General features: G+C 47.0%; 1 protein-coding gene across 1 annotated transcript in view; it reads right to left on the reverse strand.

The window, feature by feature from the left end:
* Positions 1-23,636, reverse strand: part of PAPPA (pappalysin 1) — a 174,752-nt gene that overhangs the window by 11,533 nt on the left and 139,583 nt on the right. Inside the window, exons 15-20 of the mRNA XM_021551415.3 lie at positions 20,213-20,396; positions 17,378-17,588; positions 16,609-16,780; positions 13,089-13,236; positions 10,435-10,544; positions 3,891-3,962 (exon numbers count right to left, since the gene is read on the reverse strand). Of these exons, the coding sequence (XP_021407090.2) occupies positions 3,891-3,962; positions 10,435-10,544; positions 13,089-13,236; positions 16,609-16,780; positions 17,378-17,588; positions 20,213-20,396 (897 nt within the window). The remainder of the gene's footprint in view (positions 1-3,890; positions 3,963-10,434; positions 10,545-13,088; positions 13,237-16,608; positions 16,781-17,377; positions 17,589-20,212; positions 20,397-23,636) is intronic.

Here is a 23,636-nt window from a genome sequence, read left to right on the forward strand (position 1 = left end):
CCCAAGGCCAGGTTGGACACTGGGGCTTGGAGCACCCTGGGACAGTGGAAAGTGTCCCTGCCATGGCAGGGGATTGGAAGTGGATGATCTTAAGGTCCATTCTAACCCAAACCATCCTATGATTCTATAATCTTGAAACCTGTAACAATATTTCAGAAGAAAACCACAAAAAATTAAAGGAACCATATAGTTTGTAACATACCAGCTGCCCTGAAAAGCAAGAGATAATTATTCCCCTTTCCCTTCAAAACAGACAGAAAAAAAAGGACAGTAGATGGAAGGGAAATGAGCCCTTGTTGCCTCTTCACATCCCACATAAGAGGATGCTTCAGGAATATTAATTTGACTAGGCCCAGAGACAGCATCCAGGCATCTAAAATTGTGGCACCTTTGATAATTTTAAGCTAACCTTCCTAAACTGTGTGGGATAAGAAGAAGGTTATGTATTGCAGCAAAATGGGCTTGCTTTTAATAGCTGAGCTTTTTGCCACAGTTCTGACTTCACAACACATGTCAGCAACGAGGGCATGAAACAAATCACCAGGAGGAATGGAAGAGGTCTGAGCTCAGCACAGGGACCATGTTCTCCTGTTTTCTGAACAGCAGTGACTGCATGGGACTTTGGCCATGGCATGTGATCTTCCTCCACTCCACAGCTCAGAGCTGGGATGATGGCAATTCTTCAGAGGGACATTGTGGAGAGCTGTTAAGTAAAATTCATAAATCACCTTGAAAAAGAAAATGTGGTCATTAGGCTGGGCAATGTGATCACTAGTCCATGTGCTACACAGGGCCTGAATAATAACCACAATTCTGAAGGAAAGGCCTTCTGAAGTCTTTCATTGCACGTTGGAGCCCTCTTGGTTTGCAAGTACAGAAGTTTAGACTTCCCTGGAAGTCTAAGCTTTACCCAACAGTAAAAAAGGTCCATACTGGGTGTGAGAATCCCAGGCAGCAATGAAAGCTCAGAAAAATGAATGATCAGCAGAGAGCACAGTCATATCTCTGTAATTCTCAATGCACAGGCTCATGAGGCCATTCCCATTTTATCTGCTTATTGAGAAAATCACTTATTTTGCACTGAGAAAAACACACCAGGGACTCTCCTGCAAGAAGACCTCATTGCAGAGCAGGCAGGGTGTCTTGGGGAGGTTTCCTGGGAGGATTTTTGCATCAATTGCAGACCCAGAGAGTCTCAGATGATGGATACCTGAAGAAGCAGCCATGAGAGCTCACCGTGCTCTCCCCAGAGCTCACCATGGCCACACTCATCAGAATTGAAATGAACTCAGTGGAGCGGGGCAAATGCACACTTTTACTGCTGATGTGCTGCAAATTTAAATATTTCTATCAGGTAGAGGAAACCCAGGCAATGATGGCAATACCTCAGACCACAGCAGGACTACCAGGAGGGGACAGACTCATTGAGTGTCACTTGTTTAATTACGTGCAGATACTGCAAATATTGACAAGGAAATCAGAGTTACAGTGTGAGGCTCCTGTCCCTCTAAACTGTCTTAACTCCACTGATTTCCATAGATATTGATTTATTTATACAGGCAAAGACTTTGACTTGAAAGCCCCCTTCCAATTTAATTAATATTCCAAGAGTTAAAAGGGAATGATTTATAAATAGATGAAGAGATATTTTGAGGCAAACATAGTCATATTTAAAAATGTGAACTTTGCTCAACCTCACAGGAAATTCTGCAGGCTTCTCCATGTTTCTCTTGTGTTGCCTGGCTGTGCCTGCTTGATGGGAAATCTTGACTTTAAATTTCCATCCCTATGCCTGTACCCTACACCTATGAATGCTGGAAAATCCATAAAGAATCTGGTGGAAGAATTTTCTCTGGCACAGAGCAGACAAGCCAGTCCTTTGGAGGAGGAGAAGAATGGGACAAAAAGCATCTATTCTGATTTGGGACCTTGCTTGGAGGGTGAGCTCTCTGTTGCTCTTCATGCACGTTGTAGTGCTCTGATATTTTTGGAGGACTACACATGAAGTCCAGAGGGACTCGTTTGCTACTGAAACACCCAAGTTAGGTGCAGACAAGTACATGGCTGACTCATAAGCTTCTGTTCCTGCCACTAGGGAGCGACAAAAAATCACATTGCAGCAGCTTCAGGTGTTCCCACTACGATCACCAGGAGCCAAATAATGCCCCACTTACAGCCTCCCGTTTGGGGAAGCCTCCCTAATGCTAAGGATGTTCCTACATTAGGGGTTGTATCAGTGTAATGGCCCAGCATTATTGACCTACTGGCTTATTAGTCTCTGTTTCCATAGTCATGGGAAGAAAAAACAAAAGGCTTGGTGAAGATGGCATTTCTTCTGAAATCTTAATGCCAAGCTCTGGCCCATCCGTGGATCCTAGAAGCATCACGCTCTGAAAATGATGCTGGAGGCCATTATCAATTGTCTGGGCAAATCCCTCCCAGATGATGGATTAGGATGCAGTGACACTGCTGAATGAATGCTGAAAAGAAGAAAGTTCCTGTTGATGCAGAGGGCTCTGGCAATTAGCAGAGATTGAAAGGAAGAAAATGCTGAGAAGAAGCATGTCAGTAATAATGGCTTCTGGTAAATTATTACATCATTGCAAAGTTTGTCTCAGTAACAACTATCCTTAAACAGCAGGAGGATGGATATCCAGTGGTCCATCAGCACCTGAATGGCATTTTTTAATGGTGTCTGGATGTTATTTCAGCTCTCTTTGGAGAATGGGGGCACCCAGCCAGCCTGCATGAATGCGATGCGTGAGACAGCTTATGACATTCAGAGCACTGACAGCAGAATGCTTTTCATTTAGGGAACAGCTAGACAGAAACTATTACATTGTTGGAGAGTTATTACCCTCTTGGGCCCAACATTTGTACGGGAAGGAAACCTGTCTTTCACTTCAAGACAAATCACATCCCACAGCAGTGTGGTCTGGAGCTTTGTGTCATATTCAGGAATTCAGGCCCATGTTCTGACACTTTGGGCAAGTAACTTCAGAGTGCTTGGGTTACTAGGTGCTGAGAGCCTGGTCAGTGTGGCAGAAAGTCAAAGACACAGCTCTGCCACTGCCCATCGCCATCTCTGCCTCTCCCTGTGAGCCAGCTCATTCCCAAAATGGACATGGAGCTTCCCAACCTTCCAGAGGATTGACTCCTTCCTGTGACTCCTTCCTCAAGGGCTGGCATGATGGAAACCACATGAGTGCCATCACACACACAGAGGTGTTCCAGCCCTGTTTAACCACAGAAGCATCTTCAGTCTTCTCAGACATTTAAAAAATTGCTGCTGGCAGAAAAAAACATCCTTCAAAATAATTACTTTTTCTCAAGTAACTTGCAAGACTTTAAAAGTCTATCACAGCTGAAATGTAACTGCATGTTTCTGATTATTCTTTTCTGGTTTAGACAGAGGTGGCCAGTGGAGGGAGGTGTGATTTGCTCCATATCCAGCTGTGCTGTCCACCCAGTGGTATCATCTCTGGATTTCCTAAACTTTCTCTGCCCACACCAATGCCCAAAGCTTGGCTGGCCTTGGAAAGAATTGTCTCTCAAATAAGTCAAGATCAAGGAAAAACAAGAGAAGGCTTTTACAACTTCCCAGAAACTCCCAGATTCTGGGAAATTCTTTTGGTCAACCAGTGTTTTTGAGCTGCTTGATCATTTAACTCCTGCGAGAGTCACCAACCATCATCTCTGGGAAAAACACCAATTTCCCTACTGAGTGTCAGGACCAATGCAGGCAATCAGTCTGTGTGATAGGGTGGTCAGAGCAAAATCCTGCTTTCCCCACTTGAAAACCAGAATTTACAGCCCACATGCCTGCAGTGATTGTTTCTGTAAGATTTAGGAGAGTCACCATGGACCACCTGAGCTAAAGCCAAACTCACCTCACAGCCTTTAACACAATGAATCAGGGAAGGGTGAGGGTACCACTTGAGTCCTGCTGTGCAGACAACACTCTGGAGGGAAGAAATAAAAAAAAAAAAAAAGCAACAGGTTAAGACAAAGAAATCAGTGTACAGAAAGGCAGTGTGCTGGCTCCTATGGCTCTCCAGTACTTAACCAATGAAGTTCAGTTCCTAACACCTCTTGTGTTCTCAGGACCTGGCTGTCCTCCAGGTATTTACAAGAAGTGTTGGACTTGACACTTGCAATAACAGAGCATTTGAGATTAAAATAATATTTGAGGTTCTCCTAAAATGTCATGCCCAATATTTCACTCATGGTGGGGGAACGTGGCAGGGAAAGGCAAAGGCACAGGTCCACTTTTGCTCTTGGGTAGGGGGGAGGCATTCTAGGAATTAATTGAGGGATTTCTTTGGTGCTGCCAAGAATTGCTTTCTTTCACTGTCCATCATACCTTTGATTCTTGAAGGTGGAAGCAGCTAAAGATGGATTTTCAGACACATTTTAGCACCATCTTAAATGAAAGCACCTCCCACCACACACCAGACAGGACAGCACCCTTGGCTACATTTTATGAGCTGTATAATAATTTCTCTTCCAACTCTGTCAAGAGAAAAACGTTGCACACTTAGTTTTGGGCACAAATGTTGACCAGCCTCCTAGATAATGACACTTACAGGGGCACCTAGATTTAAAGAGTGGATGAAAACTTTGGCTGGTCAGTGGAGATGGTGGCTCCACACCGTGGGTGTCCTGGAGATAGGACTACCATCCATCCAGCAGGACATCAGGCACAATGTTCCTTTGGGGTTGTTGCCCATGGATGAAGCTCTACAGTGTCCAGATGAGCAAGATGAGCACACAGGCACTCACCTAAAGTGCGGGCCTGGGGTTGGATGGAGGCCTGGGGAAGGAAGGGATTAACATTTGGGAAGACCCATCACACAAGCCATCCCTTCCCCTGTTCATCTCAGGGCTAATTTATTCCATCTGCAGGGGAACCCCAGCCTGTTTTTACAGTTTCTTTCATTTGAGGCTTACCTGGCGTGTGCTAGAAAAAAGGACTTTTATACTATCTGACTCGGGCTGTTTATCTTTCCGATGCTCTTGGATTTTCCACTATTAGTCAAGCCCAGCTTGCCCCACCTGCCTCACAACAGGGCCTGTCTGTGTGAGCAGAGAAGGGGCTGGGGAGGGGAGGATGTTGTTTATCCCTGGGAGGGAGGGAGGGATCGTGCAAGGTGCGGTGTCACGCATTCCCCGGTGCACTCCTGACAGACAGCTGGAGGTTTCCAGGCTGTTGCCTGCCACAAATGGTGAGGGTTTTTTCTCCCCCCACCCCCTTCTGTTTATTGCACTTCAGAGGGGAAAAAAAAAGGAAACTTTTCTAGGTTTGAAAATAAACAAGGCCAATCAACAGAGGGGGAGTGGGGAGAGTAAAGGAAGCAGTTCAAGAGCATTTGAACCCAAGAATTAGAACAAAGTGGAAAAACTCAGGAGTCTGTCTCCTGTACCCAAGGCCAGCAGACAATAAGTGGAAGAAGTGCACTACCAAAGAGCACCTCACATTCCCCTGGTAAGAAGCATCAATATTTACAAAACCTCATGCTCTGTGTGAGTGTGTGAGCATGCAGAGTGAACAAAAGAAACCAAATAGCCCTGAACCAAGCTCTTCAGAAAGGAGCTTTACACATGAGAGCAATCCCTCGCAGAGGAAGCCACTGACTGTTTTCCTGACCCTTCAAGAATTAAAACACCAGCACCTTCCTTAAAGGAATGGATGGGAGGTGAAGTCTCTGATGGTTCTCTGTGAGTGAGAACTCAAGGTCATCTTCAATCCCAAACACAGCCTTGGGCTGAGCCTCCTCCAGGGAATGGGAATGAGCCCATGCTCTCCACAGCACAGGAAAGTCAGGAGCCAGGTTAATCACTGGGTCAGTTGGAAATTCCCATTCCTCTGGAGTGGCACCTGCCAACAGCTTCCTACCAGTTAGTTTGTCCTCCCCTTGGATCATCCTTTGCTAGCAGAGACCACTAGAGCTGAATTCAATCCTGCTGACATTCCTGGAGCTGGAAGCAGAGGCAAGGGCTCTAGGCCATAGTCCTGACTCCTCTTTCTGGTTTTCCAAGCCCTCAGTTCCTACCCCCAGCCTGATTGTACCCTGCTGTGGTGTGTGCACTGGGAGAGAGGATGTGAGCAGAGGGAGAGCCTGGGTTAGAAAATCAAGAAATTGGGAATGATTTGGATTGTTGGGCATTGTTTCTGCCTCCTGCAATTCAAACAGGCATACAGGTGCCGCAGGGTGCTGCCTGGGGCACCTGACATAAACAAATGTAAAGAAAGCAAGCAAGGATGGGTAGAGGTGGTACATGAGGATGATCTGATGGAGCTGGCGTGCACAGACAGCTAGACTCAGAATGCCAACAAAGGATGGCATGGTGTATGGAAGCTCCACATCCCCCACATGCCAGGTGGTGCCTGGGCAATAAAGCCCATCTGGCCACGGCCCCTGGAGCCCTGTCCCTTGCCCGTGCTGCTCTGTGCCCCAGGCCCCCGAGGTGACATCTGCTGCCCTCCCGGCCCCAGCTCCCCTCGTGCACCAGCTCCTGCAGCACAGCTGTGCAGCCAGCTGTGCTGACTCGGGTCCTGTCCCCAGCCCAGAATGCCACCCTGCCACATCTGCGGTGGGAGGCTGGCATTCCGCTGTGCTCCCACAGTAGGTGACAAAGAGCCAAAAAGCAAATCAAGCTGTCATTTTCTCCTTGTGAAGGAAGACCCAGTGCCTCCAGTGCCAGTGTTTCTCTCCTGTGGTGGGACTAACACAATGATGTCAACCCTTTGTGGCTGCAGAGGGGATCAGGTTTCCCCCAGAGAGGCGGGTGGAGAGCTTTCCTCCACCTTAGATGGGTCAAGTGTCCCCCCAGGCTGGAGCCCAGGGACTGGCATCTCCTGCTCTCAGCTAACTCACTCACAGGACAATTAACTGTGGGCATTATGAGTGAGGGGATGAGCCACTGCTGCCAGGAAAGAGGACTTGGGGGCTGCCTCCTCCTGTAGCTACAGATGGAATGGGATCTCCTGCCTTCCCAGGAGTGGAGCTGCTGCATCACAGTAGGTCGCATCACTGTACATGACTCAGTTTCCCTGCTGCAAAATGAGCCCGAAATTCTCCAAAACCAAAAAAACAAAACAAAAAAACACCAAAAACCACTCCCCTCTGAAAAATAATAAAAAAAATCATCCCAAAACAAACCAGTCAAACAAACAAAAAACCAAAAAAGCCCCCACAAACAAACAAAAAACCTGAGAAGGGAAGTGCAAAGCTTAAGTGATTATGGGAATATTTAAGGAGCATTCCCATTAATGAGTTCTGGACATTTTTAATCCCAGGGCTTGCAGTCTGCATGGGAAGAGGGGCCATGGTCACGCTCAGCCCAGCAGAGCTGGGACATGCAGACCCTTTGAAGGCTCTCCCAGGCATGTACATGCCTGCACACTACTTAGCCTGTCCCTACTCAGCACTAAGGCAAGAACCCAAGTTCAGACAACCTAAGAAATGAGGTGTCTGCTCTGTTTCTCTGCAGTCAATGGGAAAGAGCTGTCAAGCTGTCTCTTGGAGATATTTCCCTTTTTTCTCCCCACTGCCTGCACAGTCAGTCTTGGCAGCTCTATCCATCGGTGTCTTCAGCAGCTCTGTGTGCCACACACAGTGAAGGGAAAATCGTGGGGACAGCACTGGCTGCTCTGAACACATCCCACAGCAGAACAGAGGCACAGAAGATTTCAGGTGTTTTTTTTTTTTTTTTTCCTTGCTGAAAGTACTGATTTGGAAGACACTGCCAGCTTAAACTGATTTCAGCAAACTGTTTCAGACCCAACAAAGCAAGTCAACCTAAACCAATTCAGAAAAACACAGAAATATTTAGACATTTTGTGAAATGAAATATCTGTTGTTGTTTATTGTTTGAGAGGACATTTAATTTCTAAGACTTTGCTATGTTTTTGTTTTTTCTTTCGTTTTCACTAAACAAAAAGTTTACAAAATCTCCTTGGAAATGAAATGCTACGTTATGTTCAAACCAACATGTTTTTTCTTCCAATTTTTTGGTTCACCAAAAATCGCAATAACAAAAGGGTCCCTTTGATTAGGGATTTTATTTTTTTTTCATTTTAAGAGAACTTTGAGTGAACCGAAAAATCAAATGATTTGCACAGCTCTCCTCTAAACAGCCCTCAGAGAAGGGATAGTTCCTTCTTTTCATTTTGCTTCCATAACAGATGTTGCTTGAGCTGCTACAGACAAATTATTTATTTTTTCTTGTCAGCTCTCCCTGTGTTTTCTCTGTCCCCATCCCCTCAAAGGTAAGCACCACAGATCAGTCCTGCCTTTATCTTCCTCCCATCCTGCCCTCATTTGTACTTTACTTGTGCCTGAAATTAAAGCAACAAAAAGTGTTTCCTTTGCGTCATTCAAGTGCTCTGAGATGCACAAAGACTCGCCGTGTAAATGCAACCAGCTGCTCCCTGTGCTCATGTGGCACAACAGCAGAGCTGTCACTGGCCATAAACAGAGACACGGGTTATTAATGATATATAACACATTGCCATGGGGACCTTCCCCCAAGGCATCCCAGTCCCATCTCTCCAGGATGTCCTCGCTCCCACCAGAAGCAGCGTTTCTCCTGGTGGCTCCCCAGGAGGTGATGCTCCCCATGGGTGACATCCCATTATCTGCAGAGTTGGATAAGATAGATGTTTTACAGCTTTACCAAATTTTTTAATTAAGGATTTTTTTTAGTCCCTTCCGACATGTCGTCCCTCCCAACACAAGTTCTCCAGCCCAAATCTCACCCTCTAGTTACAAAGCATTTGTGGCGTGGAACTTGCATCTGCTCAGGGCCTAAAGCTCTTGCAAGATCTTCACCATTGGGGGAAAAAAGGGCTTATTTACTGCTGTGCTCTTGGAAACCATGGCTTCTCCTCCATCCCTCACTCCCCTTGTCTCCCCCTTTACTACTCTGTGTTTTCCCTGCTGCCTAATGAGCCCTCCAGAGACCTGCAGGTATAAAACTCGTTACAGCTCCCTCCACGTACCCGCATCAATAAGTGAAGGAGTGCAGAGAGAACAGGAGGGAAGCTGTCACTTTATTTCCCCATGAATTACAAACCACTTTAAAGTCTGGCACTCAGGAAAGGGCCAGTGAGAAATTGCCCCTCATAGAGAGATAGGGGTTTTCTTTATGTTTTATGCCAGAGACTTGGCAAAGCCTTGGCTTAAGGCAGTCACAGAACCTCAGCGTCTGGAGCAAATGGGAAGCTGGGAAGGACATTATGAGCTTGTCATATTCTCTGGACTTAGGTTTCCCACTCCTTTCCCAGATTTATTCTCTTGCTCTGTGTGAAACAGTGAAGTTCAAAGTTGTGGAGAGTTCTGGAGCCACTTGCTACCCACAGCCAAGGCCAGATTTCAAAAGCCCCAAACCCTGGGCTTACATTTAGGCATGTAGAGAAGCAAATAGACTGTCAGAGCTGCTCAGGACATGCTGGGGCTGTGTTGGCTGCTTGTTCTACTCCTTAATGGAGTTCAGGTGTGTAAAACAGACTCCTGCAAAGCCAGGACCAAGTATGTGAAAGCCAGAGGTGTTGCTCAAGCACCATCAGTAACTTGCACCCTGGTGACACCTGATGTGCCACCGTCTTCCACCACGTGCTCAAACGTGTCCAGTTAGACTTCCACACCTGCAGAAATACCATAAACCCACAAACACTTGGTTTGTTTGTAGGAACGTGAGGGTTTCCAGGAAGAGTTAGGTGAGTATATCTCTCACTGACACCCAAGTGTGGGCATGACATCCAGCAGCTGTTTGCTGCCAGCAGGGCTGAGTGTGTGCGTGCAAGGCACTGCAGGTGGGTGTGCACGTCCCCATCAGGGCACGCTGCCACTGGTGTGTGCTGGAGGACGCTCAGGACGGGGAGCTGTGAGCAGCTAATGCTGGCTCTGCGTTTGCAGCAGGCAGGAGGGAGAAGTGGTGACCTCTGGAAGGGGCTGTGCTGAGCAGGCAGCTCTCACATGCGGGCAGAGGAGCGGGGGGAGCGCTCAGCCAACCCTGCAGGGTCGGGAAATGAAAATCCCTCTGTATCAGCTTCATTTGTCATCCAGAAGTGGCACAGAAAAATCCAGCCCTGCCACCCAAAGAATGCAAAATACGGAACAGGAGGAAGAAAATAAAACCTGGCCAGTGCCCTTTCTCTGGCTGTCCATCACATCTTCCTGTGGCATGGATCCCATTTCCAGATCAAACCCCACTGATGTGAGGCCTCTACCTTGAACTGACTTTCACTTGGTAAACACAGAGAAAAAGCCACTTGGAGAGAAAGCCACTATATTACTGGAACAGACATGAGAAAAATCAAGAATTCTTTCCTAAATGTCCAAATTCCCATTTTCCACAGGTAATAATGACCACTCAGTGCTCATAAACATGCAGTAAAGGATGTGGTTCATGCAGTCACCAGGCACTGACCTTCACTCTCTGAGGGTTCATCCAGTGCTGGATGTCTTGCACGGTCTCGTTCACGCGCAGGAGGATGGGCTCATGACTGTGATCCAGACAGGAGGTGGTACACTCTGTGCCTGCTCAAAACACAAAGGGGATAAAACTAAAGGATAAAGCAGGCAGCTTCTGACCCTTCCAGCATCCTTCCAGCTGAAGGACAGGATTACAGCTCATTTTTCCTAAATTGCAATTAGCAGTCAAGCATAACTATCACATATCTCCTAGGCACACGTGAAGTGCTGAGTACAGCCCTGTAGTAAGCAGGAGAGCGTGGGGGTGGCAGGTATTCCAGGGCCTTTTTGAACAAGCTGCAAATCTAGGTATTTCTCTGGCTATTAACTCCAAGAAAGGAGTCAGGTTTTGCACTTTCAGATCATCAAGACAATGTGAAGGTTTTACCATTTCAACTGCTCTTTCAAGCAGGGAGAGCCTGTCAAACTCATCTCACCTATGACATGGAAGAAACCTATTGTTTGATCTGTCAGATTTACAAACATCCAATAATAATCTTCCAAAGGGTGACCAAGCCTAATGATATTGGGGACCAGCTATCACCCAAGTCCCACAGTCAATAAGAAGTATGCAGAAAGGTAATGATGGCTTTGTTCACACATAAACCTGCTTTTTCTCTGATTAACTGTCATGCCCAGTGGGAATCCTGTCCTTTCTTTATTAAAACATGCTGTGATACTCTGCAGCAATATCCCAGAGCCCTGTGGTGACACAACCATAAGCCCTTGTGTGTTGGACCATTACCATTTCCCCCCTGGAAAATCACTCTTGAATGGCACAGCTGCTGCAAACATGTCATTAGGATTTCTGCACTCCAATCAGCGCTGGGGGAGGAATTAATCTCTGCACTGGTTTGGAGAGTTGAACCTTTGGCTCAACACACGCCTCAGCCTGGAAGGGCAGATTAGGTGTCTGAGGAATTACTGAAGGTGTGTGGGATTCATAGTGACCACGACTGGTTGCTATTATTTTTCCCACCTGCTTCTGCCTTCTCACATTCTCCACTTGGAGGAGTCAGTGGGAGCAGCCAGACCTAGGCTGGAAAGATGGGGAGTGCTTGAGGTTTGTTTTGCTTTCCCAGGACACCTGGAAGAGGCTCCAAGGACCTACTGGATGAGACCTATTGTCACCACCCCCAGAGTGAATGACTGCCTCCTCTCCATGAGCATGGTGGGCACTTTTTCAAAAGGACATTGATCGCACTTTCAAAGATGCAAAGACAAGAGGAAAACCCCAACATCCGATCCCAAAAGTTGGTGCTGGGTGAGCCTAAAAAGTGTGTGGTATGTCTCCATCTGCTGAGGATGAGAGCCAGTGGCCACTGTGCCCTTTCTGGGCTCTAAATCCCTTTCCAGAAAGAGCCACACTCTTTGGGGGGCCTGCCCCATGCGTCCCTCACCTCCATGATGCTGTGTGGTCCCATCCTGGGGTCAGGTCCCTGGGATTGACACCTGCCAACAGTCACTGCGACAGGAGCCGGTGCTGGCAGGCACCCAGCACTGAGATGATCCCCCCCAAATCAGGAACTGGGGTTTCTCTCCTTGCAAAAACCTGTCTGGCCCTGGAGGTAACCTCGTCTCAAGGGTAAAACGCCTCTCCACATTAAGAGTCGCTGCAGCCTCCTCGCCGCTCGCTCTCCCGTGCTCCACCACGCTCGTGGAGAGGAGCGGGTCGGAATTGTTTTGATATATGATCTGTAATTGGCATCATTACAGAGCGGTGATCTCATCCAGGTCGTGTTCCCCTCCCCGGGGAGGGAACACAAGGAGGCTCGCAGTCCTCCGCGTGGCTGCGATATAATGAGGGAGCCGCGCAAGGAGGAAATTTCTCCAAGTTCAAAGGGACAGGAGGTGGCAGGAGGGGGATGGCAGGGGCTGGGAGGGGGGCTGCAGGAAGGGGCCTCGCAAACCTGTGTGGGCTGCAGGCAGTGCAGCTCCTGTTGCAGCCCTTACAGCAGGGAGACCCCCAAAATGGGGGCTGAAAGTACAATATAGTGTGTACAGCTCTGCGTGTCTGTCCCTCCCTGTGCCTGGGTGACACAAAACCAAGCTGAGCACAGAGGTCATCACCCCTTGCACAGGGAACAGGTACCCCAGAAAGAAGAAGGAAACAGACCCTTTAAAACAGCTCCTAAACAACTGTCATACCAAAGGGAGTGCTCAGCTGGTCTCATACTGTTTCTGGGGAGACCTGAATTACCCCAGTGCTGCATTCTCCTGTCACCTCCCCGCCTTTCAGCTTCTGGAGCGGGGGTTTGTGCACATGGCTGAAGTAGTGGGGCATTATGAAAGATGAAGAGCAAAAGCAGGTACAATCCCTCCCTGGCACAGTTTGGCATGCTGCTGCCCCTGAAAACCAACTGGCCAAGAAGGCACACCATGAAACTGGAAGCCCTGCAAGGAGCCTGCAGTCAGAGCATGTTACATGATGCCTGGCCTCTCAGAGCTTCACGTTTCCTCAAAGCATTTCCCTGAAAAGCCTCCCATAGCAGGTTCTCACTCCGGCAAACAGGTTATTTGAAGGACTCCTTCCTCCTCCCTGACATTCCCACCCTCTTTCTGGTCTCCGGCTGCCTGCTCCCATCTGGACACAGGGGTTGGGGTCCTCACCTATGCCGTAGCCTCCAGTGCACTGCAGCTTCAGGTGGCTGTTGAGCTGGGTAGGCAGAGCACACTGTCCCTGCATCTCCCTGCACAGGTGGAAGGACCCGCTCCAGGTGCCATCCTTCCGGCAGTGGATCACGTTGCTCCCACGGCCCTGGCAATGAGGGAAGGAGATAATGAGGATTGACAAAAAAAAAAAAAAAAAAAAAAGCAAGGAGAGGCTGAGAGGTGAGGAGTGAGCAGAGCTGTGCTGTTGGAGCAAAGTTCTGTTGGAGCTGCAAAAGCCCCTGGTTGGGACTGCCAGCCCTGGAGGGGCAAGAAGGAGTTTTATTCCAAAGAATAAAGGAAAGGAAACCTACGGTGTTCACATATACACACAGAAAAATACCCACATCTCTTCTGTGCAATTCAAGGTCTTTACAAGCCCCTTGCATGATCTACACCTTAGAACAACCCCACTCCTGTTGTAAAAAAGGTGCCTTCACCCCATTTGCCTTCCTCCTTGTTACAGAGAGGCTGGTGTCGAATGCAGACAACCTTTTTCCTCTTCAAATTTTCTAACCAGTTACATCATCTCTCTTGAAAAAAAAGAATCCCCAATGGCCATCTGAAGGAGGAAGGGAGAGTGGGACAAGAACTTAGCAGGGCAGAACGTGCTCTTTAGAGCTTGGCTGCCTTGAGTGACAGCAGGCGAAGGGGCTGAGACAGACACGCACAGAGGCAGGTGGGAAAGATGAAAAAATCCTCTGGTGTGGAATGGGCAAGGAATAGAATATGACATTTTTCTTATAGAAGAGATTCTTCATATGATACTGAAGAATGAATACCAAAGTCCGAGGGGAAATATCATGCCCTTTAAAAACAACAAAGGAGTGCACAGGCAATCTTTTGTCAGATCTATCCACACGGCATAGGGGATTTCTGTGCAAACAAGCTGTTCTGTGGGATCTGCGAGCCCAACTGCCATGGGGCAATGTGGGACATTTGACAGGAGGATGTCTGGTGTGGTTGGGCTCCAAAACTCCTGTGGGGGCCTTACTGGGTGGGAGAATGATGAAGGATATCTGCTTCTTCTCACCCATTTTTCATGCCAGACACATTGCCTGCAATCTACCCACCCTGCTCTTGGACACTGTGCTGGATATCTTTGGGGATTCCTTAATGTCCTGTGCATGCTGGGATCCCTGCAGGATTTTTTGGAGGAGCTCTGCCCCACAACTCACACCCACTGTTGCACAGGGACCTGCACAAGCTCCTGGTACTGGCATGGAAGAGGGCTCAGCCTTCAGTGGTAGTCTTGTCCTTAATATCCTAATGCTTCCCTTTTTTTTGCTCAGCTTTGTTAATAAACACAGTGTTTAGTGAGATGCAAAGTGGTATTAGCAGCAGACTATGGTGTGGGACCTGCTTCCCCTTCTCTAGACATCTGGCCATTGCCAGAAGTAATAAGGAAATCATATGAAGGGGATAATGGAGCAGATGGACTCAGGGTGATACCCTGCTTGGTGATTCTCACCTAAGGGCCAGTTTGGCAGAGATTGATTAATTTAGATCTGACTGTTGATATGATTTGTGTACAATATGCAGAAATGGAAGACCCTTGCTCTGGTGCCAGGGGAGGTACCTGCTTAAATGACCATTACATTCCTGGTGATTAAGAGATGCTGTATGTGCAGCCAAGTAATGGTCTTCCAGCATGGTGACAAAGTCAGGAATAAATTGCTAAATTATAATTGAGCACCATTTGCTGCTTTTGCAAGTGTGGCATATTTCCTTTGCAATTTCCCTGCCAGGTTTCAAACGTGATTCTCAAAGATGAGCCATGAAACCTGATTTATGTTCCTGGAGCTGACTGTGCTTGAGGGTACTCTTGTATAGTTTCAGCAACATACTCAGACATCCCAGGATATCTATTGCTATAGTAACATACTGTCCATCATTCCCTGACCTGCAAAATCTCTTGTGAAAACCCCTGCTGGGTTTCTTGCTTGGATGCAACGTGTATTATCACCTTATATAGCTGAGAGAGACTTAGTGGGGTTAAATCCTTAAATAATTAACACCTCTCAAGTGGTTCTGGCTTGTGCCAGGAGTCCTCGCTCTTCTTCTGTAGCCTATTTTCTGGGATATCTGAAAATACTTTTCACTGTCTATTTTACTGATATCTGTAAATACCTTTCTCAAGATTTTATCTGCTCCTTTGGCCAAGGTGCTTTTGCAGCTGAGCAGTCACTCCTCTCCCTCCCAGTGAATAGACAGAGTTGTACCTCTCTCTTTCCAAAGCTTACTTCATTACTGCTGTAAGCCTGACTCCACTGCTTGCTCCCCTTCTTTTTCACCTCATTTAGAAGCAAACACAAGCCCATTCCACCAGCTGCCATTGCCCTGGATGTCTCAGTTTCCTCACACTGGCAGTGCTGGAACATGGCACAGGCCATGCTGCCCCTCTGAGCAAGTGGTGGATGCACAAAGCCACAGCTACTGTGTCCCAGAGCTTCCTTCCCCTCTGCACCCATGCCTGCAACTTCTCATTTCACACTGCTCATAACCTCACTCCAAGTCTTAAACAAGGAAAACTTTTCCAGGTGCCCTGATGTGAAACACTAGGCAGGCCAGAGGACAGGGAACAGTGGCTTTTAACACGTGGAGCAGGTACCAGAGGTGTCTTTCACATAGCTGCCCCTAGAGCAGGGTTGGTACCTTTTTAAAGCTACCTCAGATTCTGATGTCATGATCTGATGATCTGAATTCTGATGATATGAAACAGCCCCTGTTGGAGCACACCCTGCTCCAAGCAGTGCCTGCAGTTGCTGAAGCTTCCACATCCCCAGTTTCTCTTCCCAAGCAGAGGGAGCAGCAGGAGCACTTCTGGGAGGAGTTACTTATCTCACAAACTATAATTACCTCTGGTGAGGAAAACTAGGCATTTCAAATAAGGTAGTAAAGGCCAGACCTTCTCATATCAGTGAACACAGCTCCCAGGAAGCCAAAGGCAACATGCTGATTTGTGCCAGATGAGGATCTGACCTCTGGTGCCAAATGACACCTTCACAGCCAGGAAAAATATGGAAGTTTAGAGAGAATTCACCTGAATAATTATAATACCTATGGTGCTAAATTTTCACATGACACACAGACATACAATGCTAAGAACTAGAGAGAAAAGCGAGGTAAAACAGAAGGAATAAATGGGACAAGTGTAGATAACTCACATTCTACTTACTTTCATTTGTTGCTCCTTATTTTCTAGCCAGATCATAAAGACACTGTGTCAGATTTTTCTGCCACTTACTGTCCAGAAACAGTAAGTCAGTCACTTCTAATCCTCTACAGGTAGTAGTTAATACTGTTATTACTGTCATAAAAATAATATTTCCAGGCTCTTTAAATATGTTTTTCCCTTCTGCAGTTCCCTGGTTTTGGAAGAGCTCAATGTCCCTCGGCCTCTCCAAGATCAGTGTCATTAGGAATGATATGAAAATCCAGACTTGTATGGGCTGAGGTGATCTGAGAAAGGGAGACTCACCGACTGACTGTCATCATCCTCGCACTTGATTCGGCACTCGCTGTTGAACTGGAAGCCGTTGGAGCACTGGTAGAGCCCGTGGAACTTGGAAGGAGGAGGGTCACAGGTGACAGGCACGCAGGCGCCTGGCAGCCACGTGCCATCCTGCGTGCACTGGATCTTAAAGGCTCGCCTTTTTGTGCAGAAAAAAAAGCAACATTTAGTGAGTGGCTGAGTCAGCCGGGAGCCTCTAAAGCCTCTGAGCTCTGCTAGCAGGTTGCAGGAGATGGGTGTGCTCGAGCTTTTAACACTTGGGGAACAAGTTGTGAATCCGCGTCATGAGGGCTCTGAGCAAAAATAACGATTATTTGCAAAACTAACATTGAGCTGCCCAGCCTAAACTCCTCTTTTGGCCTTGGACACATCTCCCAAGAATTCAGCTTCCCAGGCTTGTGGGCTGTGGTTGGTTTGAAGTGGGTTTGTGCAGAGTCAGAAGTATACGACAGCACTAACCCTTTTCTGCAGGGTTTCAAAGGGGACTCCCCAGGCTGCATATCAAAGGGGTATTTCTAAGGTAAAGTCTGTTTTTTGAGCGCTGGTCAGGATTTTTGAAGAAGCCTAAGTGAGCTGGGTGCCTAGACTGACACTGTACAGCTATCTGCCTGAAGGAATTGCTCTGTGCTATTCCCTACAGCACACGGAGCCTGTGACAAACAACCCCTTCCCAAAATCATTGTAACTCATGGCTTTCTGAACCAGGCTGATGGCATAGCTTTAGTCTTTCACATACTTTCTTGATTTTCTGGAGGATCCAGGGACGTGGTAACCTGGTTTGCATTTGTACTTGCAGAACGAGCCCACTTTGTGCTTGTCTTCTCGGCAGCGCGAGGTCTGGAGATCGGCGTTGGGGACGATGGAGGGTGCTCGACACATCAGCTCACACAGGGCCTCAGGAAAGGACCACAGCCCATCCTCCATGCAGGTCAAGTTGCTGTTGTTTCCTGAGAAGAACAGTGAGCAAAGTTAACAATGTTCAGCAGGACTATTTTCTTTTGAAATGTTGTTACACCCATAAGATATCAAAAGCCCCTTCAGCCGATTTGACAATTCCAACTGCATTGAACATTCATATGTCCTGTGTGTTCTCTCGCTCTAGATGATGTCATTAAATCATTAAGAACTCTGCTTTCAGGTGACAGGCAGGCAGTGCTTATTTCAGGAAATGCTATAGCATAGGGGAAGCCACACGGGCTTTGTCATCTTTTGTATTTCTCTTCCTTATTTTGTTCCTCTCTGAAAGGAAGCTTGTTTCATACACCAACCCCCTCCTCTCCAAAGCCATGGCTTCAACAGAGGGTTTGGTGCCATCACATTCTTCATTCTGCTTCTGTGTTATATCTTTTCCCTGAATCTGTCCCTTTTATTTCAATTTGGAACCTTTTGGAGCAGCATCTGTTAGTATTAGAGTCACTACTCCAACACAATGAGGAGCCATTCTCAGCTGGGGACTCTCAGTCCTTGGGGACTACTGTGATAAATATGATTCATAATACTCATTAGAGACTCATTTTCCTCAGGAAGCTTTCTTGGCCAACACCTCAAAGGTAAAAGGTACAATAGATCTATTTGCCTCTGCTATGACCTACTTGATTTCAGAAGGTTAAGCTAAAAGTAGCCCAGTCTCAGCGTATTTTACATTCTTTGTTATTTTATACCATATGTTGAAAAGGAATAAGCTTTTCCTAAGAAAAGTGGTGCATAGCACAGCTATGAGCCACAAACCCTTCAAAAATCCCTAATATTCCATTGAAATCCCTGAGCATTGCTGCAGGAACCCTTCTCAACCCACAAGGCATATTTTCAACAGGGAGCCAACTTCGGAGTTATCCGAAATAATACTGACAAACTGCTAACCCCGGAGCAATGCCATCTCTCTCTGAGGGGAGGAAGAGAACCAGGGCATGAGGCTGGAATTCAAAGAAGAAGAAGAAGAAAACAAAAGGCTCTGGAGGGCTCAGGAAGGTATGTGGAGGAGCCCTCCTGCCCTGCCCTCAAAGATAAGAGAAGCCACATTAAATCAGCCCCGGATTTCTCTCTCCCCTCCCCAACTGCAGATGATTGCAGAGGTATTTTGTGCAGAAGGGAGCTCTTTTCTGGAGCACCAGCATGTTCCTCTGCTCTGACTCATGCAGCAGCTCCCAGCCCAGCCGTGGTGATATCATACTTGCCACTGCAAAGCGATAAGCTGTGACATTACCAACAGTGGCTGTCATGACGTCAGTGATTGAATTAGGCATGAGTCATTCCAACACTGTTCTCCAGAAGCTCAGTGGCAACATTTATTAGTCATCAGTGATGGCTCTACACCAAACGGTGCCTTTACCTCACAGCTCAGTGTTTCTGGACCAAAGTGAAGTGATGCTACACCAGAGCTGCAGCCCCTGATCTGCAATTGGTTGTTATCCCTCCAGCTACCCCTGCCTGAGTCATCAGCCCTTGTTGGTCATGATGACTATAATTATTTTCACTGCCCGCTCAAAAAAATTCAAAGCACTTAAAATGGAAAAATACCTTTTGTTGAAGACAGTCCTGTGAGTGTATAAACAGAAAAAGGGAGGTTTTTGCTAAAAAGTAGTCTTAATTTTCTCTTAACTATCCTTTGAGTAGTCATAACTTTGACTGTGTGTTGGCTGGTTTTGGCTATCTCCCATCAGAATTAAAAAGAAATAAGCAATATGCTTATATATGAAGAAATCAACATCGCTTTTCCCTGCAATGAAGAATACTTCCTATACCTTCCTTTTTGGTGTTTGCAATAAACCTTGCCAGAGGAGGAGATACCACTGGTACAAAAAAAAAACTTATATAGTGTTTTCACCTGAGTTAACAACAGCAGTTAAGTTTATTTACAAGATGGACAAGTTCCTTCAAATTAACAATTTTCTTCTTTCCTGAAGACCAGATCAAAAGGGGAAATGTGCCAGTGAGCATAAGAGTTGATGGTGTTGAGAAGAGGATGTGGATGTTAGCAGAAAAGTAACAGGAAAGGAAGATAGAGGGTGGCAAACTGTGTAATTTCTAGGGGAAAAAAATAAAAGAAAAAAGGAAAACGTAAAGAGTGCCAAACAAGAAGAGAACAGGAAGGTCAGAGTAGAGCAAAATGAGTGTGGAAAAGGAGAAGAGTGATGGTGGATTAGAAAAGACAGTGATGTGGGTCTGTGCCATTTGGATGTGGGGCTTTTCAGTCTTTTCTTGGCTTTCCAAAAACATGGAGGAGGCACAGAAGAGAGACATACAGTAGAAATAGACAAAGCATGAGAAAGAAGATAAGAGAGTTCAATCTGATTTATCCCCATGACTTTTCCATGTTTTGGTTGTATGGAAGCAATATCCCCTGTCATTACTGCCTGGCCAACCACAATCAAGGAAAGGTCAAAGCAAGGTAATAGAGAGATGCAAAGGAACTTAACTTCTAATATAAATAAACCTTCCATAGAGTCCCATAATTCTTCCTGCTTAAAATATCATTAATAATTCTAGGCCAACAGCAAGAGTTACATGTACTCCTAGGAGCAGCCTGTGTTAGCTGTGTCTCTCAGGTCACTGCACAGACACCCCCCAATACCTTTCAGGAGAGCAGGAGGTCGGCAAGTGAAGGAGCATTTCTTGCCAAATGTGGTCCCCTCGCTGCAGTTGAAGGTGGCTGGGTACACATGGTACTGGTCTGGGACACCACAGTCCACAGGCTCACACGTCACCTGCTTGTTCCACTTCCCATCCATGCAGGTCATGGTGACGCTGGACTCCGTCTGGAAAGAGACACAGGGCTACAACCACCACAGCCAGCAAGGGAGAGATCAAAACCATGTCAAGCCTAACAGCCATAATTTTGGCTCACAAGGACAGCCATGTCTGGTCCCTACCATCATCATTTGGACAGCAGCTACCAAACCCACCAAGGCTCCTAAGGAACAGTGTCAGAGAAAAGATTTTCTGCCACCTCTGGGGCGAGACACCAAAGTGCTTCCATAGAAAGAGTGCAGCTCTACAAAAACTCTTGTCTGGCCTCCTGAGGCAAGGAGGAAACCTGCTGCTGTGCCCTGCCATCAGAAAGGAGCACAAGCCTGAGCTGTTTGGAGCTGACAGCTGTCCCCCATCCCTGTCACCTTTGTGGTGACACAGCCACTCCGAGGGGATCCCCCTGTGCTTCCGAGAAGTCAAACTCGTTCTTTGGTTTGAAGTAAAAGCCAAGCTGACATGAAGCCATTTGGGACTCTCATCCCAGGCTCTCCCGAGAGGTGTCAGTCACCCTCGGATGGGGATCTCAGGGGAAGTGCCTCGGGCCACATCAACACTGTGTGCAGACACTGACAGCTGCTGTTGTGGCTTCTCTGGCAGAGTGCCCCAAGGCTCCACACAGAGTAGGGCCCTGCTGTCCTGACACCACGGATGTGAATGCCTGAGGGACAGACCTTTTCCAGGAGGAGTTTGCCATGGGCAGACCCAAGAGTGTCCTGCCCATAACTGGCACCTGGAGCTTGAGAGGCTGTACACAGAGTCAGTCCCTGTGCTCTGACTTCCCCACAGTCACTCTACCATCACAGCTACACAGAAACAAAACTTCTTAGATCCACAGAAACAAAACTTCTGTGGATCTGAGGAATAATCCAAACTGCACAGCACACTGGAATCATGGAGTGCTAGGGGCAAGGAAGAAAAACGGGGAGAAGTAAAGGAGCCACACATCTAAAGCTAAGATGAATTTACTGAGTGACTGAAGGACAAACAGATGTTGGCAAAGGGAACTGAGTAAACAACATATCCACTTTCTAATTAAAAATGGAAAATTGTTTGTAAAAATTAAAAGCTAGAAGTGAAGAGTCTAACTCTTCCCTTCACACCAGAATAAAGAGAGGGACACAGGTTAAGAAATGTGAGAAACCCAAACATGAGAAGGGGAAGATGCTGGTGAGGAATCTGACCAAGCCGTACAGCAGCACTCCCCTGCCTCCAGGGAATATTTTATTCAGGGCTGGTATGCTCACAGGAGATTTTGCACTGCTGGCCATTGATCTGGGTTTATAAAAGGAAAGGGAATTTTTCTAGCACACATCAAAGGGACCTGGATTCCCTTTTTGCAAAAACACCCTAATGGTTTCAACAGAAGTTCAGACCTGTCTCCCTTTGATATATGGTTGCATTCAGAATGGAAAAAGCAGTCCCTGAGCTGAGAAACTGGACACTTCCCAAGTGGGCACAAAACCCCTTTTCTAGACCGTGGAGTTTATTTAAACAGGGAGCACTGCTGATGGAAAAAAATGTCTTTTCTACAAACACATTCTGGGATGCTCAGAGCCATCAGGTGAAGCGATACTATGTGTTCTCATTCCTAATCATTTCACTTCCCAGTGCCTGTTAATTCTGCCTTTGTTGCTTATCAGAATATCTGTACCATTAAAAAGTGTATATAAACTGTAGGCAGTTGATGTCCTGAAGATTCCAGGGTGTTGCTGTGTGATGGCCACAGGAGAAGGGATAATAAAGCATATTCTCATGTCTTGCAAACCACCAGCGCTCCAGGATGAACTCCAGCATCCAGCAAAGCAATCCATCTATTTCCCTTTAACAGATGCTATTATCAAAAAACACAGTAGACATGTGGCTGCTGGAAATTATAACATAAACCCAAGCTATTGATGTCAATAAACTCAAGCTAATGATGTCAGGGGCTATCCAAATATTATGGGAAAGACATAGGTCTTGCATAGTTTCATGTTGGATACTGGATCCATTATGAACAGAGGGAAGCTGTATCAATGATAAGAGATTCAGCTTCAGGAATTAAGTTATTGGTGTTGCTGTGATCTAGTTTAGGAATAAATGAATGTTCCTGCTAGCTGCTACTGGCTTCTGAAACACAGCGTGGTGCATGAGGAAGTTTCTCTAATGACAGGGTTGCACATCAGATGCTCCTTAGAGAACACCAAAGAAACAGAAACCAGAGTATAGCACAAACATTTAAACAGAAGCAGTATCTGTGCATGACAGTCCCACCTTACAAAAGGAATGTTTTGCCCAAGCTACACTTGTGAGAGTGTTTCAGCTGCAGCCCGTGGCCTTTGTTAGCAGAAAGCAGCAGGACACCAGAGCCTGCTGGAAGTGCTACAGGCCTGGGACCCCCTCTCTTTAGGAGGGATCCCTCTCCACAGCCATACTCCCACTGTCCTTTGTCTGTGCCCCTGTTCTAGACCTTGATGCCAAAATGTTAATAATTAGCATCTCCACATTTTCATCTCTGGGTTTTTGCCCATGGTACTTTCCCCACAAAGGCCCTAAACTAATCTGTAGGAGTCCTCTCAGACCCCTATGGATTTTCCTCTTCCTGGCACACTGGGAAGGCCATTCCCAAGCAGAGAAGCTGTGCCCATGGAGGTAAGACCCTGTTTACTCAGCTTTTCCCAGTAATTTTTCCACATTTGGTATGATGGAAGCTAAGGTTTTCAAGGTCAGACATAATAATGGCACATTTTAGAGCATGTCTATCATGCCATCACTTGAAGCACATGTAACTGCAGCAGGACACAGCAGAGAGCACTCCCTGCAATGGAGACAAAGACCAGTGGCTCTGATTGGAAGCACAGAGGACAAACCTACCACAGAAATTATTGCTGATGGCACCCACCAGCTTCTGACTTTCCCCTCTCTCAGTGTCACACCTGAGGGTGGGACCACTGCAGTGCCCAGGGACAGCACCCTGGCTGCTGAGCAGGATCCTGTCCCTCCCCAGCTCCATGCCACGCCCTGGAGGCATTTCTGACAGGATCAGCCCTTGGATCTGGCGCTGGGTCTCAGTGGCAGCATCTGCCTCTGCCTCTGCAGCTCTCCCACCCGGAGCTGAGCAGGCACGTGCCTGTTTCGCCTGTCTGATCTGACAAGGTCACCCAGCTCACAGCAGCCCACACGAAGCACTTGGCTTTCTCATCTGGTTTATTAGCTGTCACTTTGGGCACTTTGTGCTGCTTTGACTGGCATCACAGCAACTGCTTCCC

This window comes from Lonchura striata, chromosome 22 (assembly GCF_046129695.1).
Source record: "Lonchura striata isolate bLonStr1 chromosome 22, bLonStr1.mat, whole genome shotgun sequence".
NCBI classification, from domain to species: Eukaryota; Metazoa; Chordata; class Aves; order Passeriformes; family Estrildidae; genus Lonchura; species Lonchura striata.